Consider the following 4,061-nt stretch of genomic DNA (forward strand, 5'->3'; position numbering starts at 1 on the left):
TTAGGGACCTCTTTGTTTCTACTTGCCCACCATCACAAATATTACCCTTTTTTTCTTGTATGGTTTGGTGGTAGGAAATGAAACCTAGCTACATTCACTTCTTCTGGTTTGTAGTTGACTGGTTTTTCCATGAGTGAAATAATGAAGCTTGATGGACCGCAGGCTATAAATTTCGAAAACTGTCATTCCTTATTTGTCTGCCAATCACGGTTAATTGAATGAGTAAATTTTGCGTACGTATCGTGAATTGCAGAAAATAGTTGAGCAGTGTTTCTTTTTTATGCCTAAAAAAGTGTCTAATTCTACAGAGAATATTTATATTAGTTATAAGGCGTCAGTAATTGTATAAAAGGCAGCCTGTATCAACTCATTCTTAGAGTCAGGAATATGAAAGCTTCCTAGAGGGGGAATAGATAAGCTCTAAAACATGTCTTGGCTTACAGTTATCTTTCTGGTTACTACTCTTACATTTCATACTCCTTCAGAGGCTAGCCACGAGAAGAACGATCCTTCTGCAATTGTTGTAGGCACTGTCTACTGTGACTCATGTTTCCAAGAGGATTTCTCACATACCAGCCATTTCATTTCAGGTAAATTCATCTCAAATTTTGAACAAGTTCGTCATCAAGTTTCTTTTTATATTGTAGTCCGGCTATAGAACAGACGTCTGTTCAATGATTTCCATACACCCCTTCTCTCTCCCTGCATACTCTCATGTTTCTTTTTAATTTTGAAATTTGAATAAATCAAAGAAAAATCAAAAGAAAGAAATAAACAAAGGTGTACAAAAGGAAAAAAAAATGTAAAATCTAATGAAGTGACTGCTGAGAGATAGAATGGGCCAGAATGAAACATGTCATTACTGCTGATTGTAAACCCTTTATACAGATATTTCCTATGAGAAAAAGTAAATAACGCAAATAAATTACAACAAAATCTCACCTAATCTAACTTATTGACAGTAGGATTCTGCTTTCAATCACAATTTATTTCCAACAGACAATAAGTGTTGGGATATTATTTCTCTTAAAGAAAAGATGGAGGATACATCATTTGTATGTGTCGATATCATTGTTGCCAAACAGATATATCATCAGTAACTTGTCGATTTCGTTGTCAGTCAACAAAAAGTCCCGACATCATATGAATGCATTCTCCACACATCAATAATCTGATGGGGTTTTTGTGCAGGGGCTTCTGTTGATGTGGAATGCAAAGATGGGAGTTCAACGAAACCAAGTTTTAAGGCACAAGTGAAAACAAATAGCCATGGACAATTCAAAGTCCATCTGCCCTTCTCAGTGAGCAAACAAGTGAAGAAAATTGAAGGATGCTCTGTGAAACTAATCAGCAGCAGTGAACCCTACTGTGCTGTCGCCTTATCAGCCACCTCATCTTCCCTACACCTCAAGGCAAGAAAGCAAGGGACCCACGTATTCTCTGCTGGTTTCTTCACCTTCAAACCTCTCAAGCAACCCGGCTTATGCAACCAGAAACCCAGCATTCAGAATTCGAAGAAATTAAATTCCCAGAAGCTTTCATTCCCTCCTACTGATGAGCTGGCATTCCCATCCCCCTCTCAGGCGGATCCCACAATGCCTGATCTCCCCCCCGTCCCTAGGATCCCTTATCTTCCACCACTGCCACAGCTTCCTCCTCTCCCTCCCACCTCAACTGGTCTCCCAGGAGGTCTCCCAGGCCTCCCTGGCCTCCCAGGCCTCCCTGGACTCCCAGGCCTCCCAGGGCTCCCAGGCCTCCCAGGACTTCCTGGAATTCCAGGTTCTCCCCTTGCTGCTGGAAAAACTTCATCTGGGTCGTCCAACTCCAAAACTTCAAAGAATGGGCAACTAGGTGATAATAAAGAAGTAGCCCATCCAGATACTTTCTTTCCACCAATTATCCCTAATCCATTTCAGCCCCCACCAGCTCCATTAATTCCTAATTTGCCTCCTCTTCCAGGTTCTTCACCAGCAGGTCCAGCACCATTGATTCCCAACCTGCCACCTATACCTGGTTTCACTCCATCGCCGTCGCCGCCACCACCAACCCTCCCATTCCTCCCTCCATTCCCATTCCCCCTCCCACCTACGCCTCGGATCCCTGGAATCCCCCCAACTTCTTCTTCAAAACAAGGCACTTCACCTTGATCTAACCTAATTAATAGATTTAACTACGAATCATGTATAATTAATTTTCAAATAAGGTGTTACATGTTGGTTTAAGTTTTTAATTATGTTAAAATTCTTGTATGGTTGATTGTGCAATTATCACAAGAATATATATGTTTTACATAGTAGGGTTTGTGTTTTTTTAACTATCATCTGACAGACTTTTATTTACTTTGTCTAGGATCCTTATTTGTTGTTGGTATTCAAAGGAGTTTGCTAACTCAATACCAAAATATGTGGGTGATAAGTTCACAAACTCTATCACACCTCTCACTTTACACTCTCAATAAAATTGGACAATGAAAGAAATAGAGAAAGGAGGGAAGCAACAAGCTTTGGCAAAACACTTGGACTTTGATATATAAAAAAAGGTTTACAAACTGATGGAATAAGAAAGCTTACAAGCTTCTTCACAATTAGAAGTGGGATTCGGATGGGATAATTCTAAAGCCTAGCAAGGAGGCTTATTTATACAAGCAGAAAATGAATAAACAATAAGACAACACATGCAAACAGATCATGTGAACTTTGGACAGCTTGCACACAGCAGCTCACATCTCTGCTGTCTTTCAACACACTTTCAGCTAGCACATGGAGGAAACTTTAGTCTTTGTAGTTGCAGCATGTGTGGATACAACATGTAAAGAAACTAGCAGCTACCTTTTACAACCTGTTTTTATTTGAATTCCCAACACGCCCCCTCAAATCAAAACGCCTTCATGCCTAGCATTTCACGTAATAACCGGAATGATTCAACTGGTAGTGGCTTAGTGAAGATGTCAGCCACTTGTTCCTATGTGTGACAATAGACAAGCTCAATTGTCTTTTGCTTCACATGGTCCCTTAGAAAATGGAACCTGGTATCAATGTGCTTGCTCCTTCCATGTTGAACAGGATTCTTTGCAAGTTTGATTGCAGACACGTTATCCACATCAATCACAGTCGATTCCACTTGTGGATGACACACTGACTTCAACAGATTTCTTAACCAAATTGCCTCACACACGGTTGAGGCTACAACAACGTACTCGGCTTCACACGATGACAAAGCAACAATTGATTGCTTCTTTGAAGTCCATGAGAAAGTTGTTGATCCTAGAAAAAACACATAGCCAGTTGTGCTTTTCCTTTCATCTTGGTCACCTCCCCAATCACTATCTGAATAACCAAATAATTTTGCATCTTCACCAAAATTATAAAATAGATCATAGTTTAGAGTACCTCTTATGTACCTCAAAATTCTCTTGGCGGCCAGCCAATGAGACTCCCTTGGTGTTTCCATGTATCGACTCACGAGTCCAACACCATAAACTATATCAGGTCTTGTGATTGTAAGGTACCTTAGGCTTCCAACCAAGCTTTTGTACACGGTTGAGTTTACAAACTCACCTTCTCCTTCCTTAGACAGCTTCAATCCAGTTGCAACTGGAGTGTTGACAATATTGCACTTGTCCATATTGAATTTCTCCAATATATCTCTCATGTACTTTTGTTGAGAAATGTAGATACCATCACTTCCTTGCTTCACTTCTATGCCAAGAAAGTATGACATTAATCCATTGTCAGTCATCTCGAATTCACTGAACATGAATTGCTTGAACTCACAGAACATTGCTTCATTGTTTCCTGTAAACAACAAGTTATCTACATAGAGACAAATAATTAAGAACTCCCCTTTTGCACCATTCTTCATGTAAACTGAATGCTCGTATGGACATTTCTGAAATCCATTTTGGTGAAGGTAGTTGTCAATCCTTGAGTTCCAAGCTCGTGGTGCTTGCTTGAGGCCATACAAAGCTTTCTTCAAACGATACACCTTATCTTCTTTTCCTTGTACTTGGAAGCCTTCTGGTTGTTCCACGTACACTTCTTCCTCAAGAACTCCATTAAGGA

At 40.1% G+C, this 4,061-nt stretch overlaps 1 protein-coding gene across 1 annotated transcript; it reads left to right on the forward strand.

Moving 5' to 3' along the window:
- Positions 1-367: 367 nt before the first annotated feature.
- Positions 368-2,270, forward strand: LOC137738881 (leucine-rich repeat extensin-like protein 5). Its single transcript, XM_068478353.1, has 2 exons — positions 368-590; positions 1,192-2,270. Exons 1-2 carry the CDS (start codon positions 428-430, stop codon positions 2,145-2,147), a joined length of 1,119 nt encoding a protein of 372 aa, XP_068334454.1. The 5' UTR covers positions 368-427; the 3' UTR covers positions 2,148-2,270.
- The last annotated feature ends 1,791 nt before the right edge of the window (positions 2,271-4,061 follow it).

Source organism: Pyrus communis, chromosome 7 (genome assembly GCF_963583255.1).
Source record: "Pyrus communis chromosome 7, drPyrComm1.1, whole genome shotgun sequence".
In the NCBI taxonomy this organism is placed as follows: Eukaryota; Viridiplantae; Streptophyta; class Magnoliopsida; order Rosales; family Rosaceae; genus Pyrus; species Pyrus communis.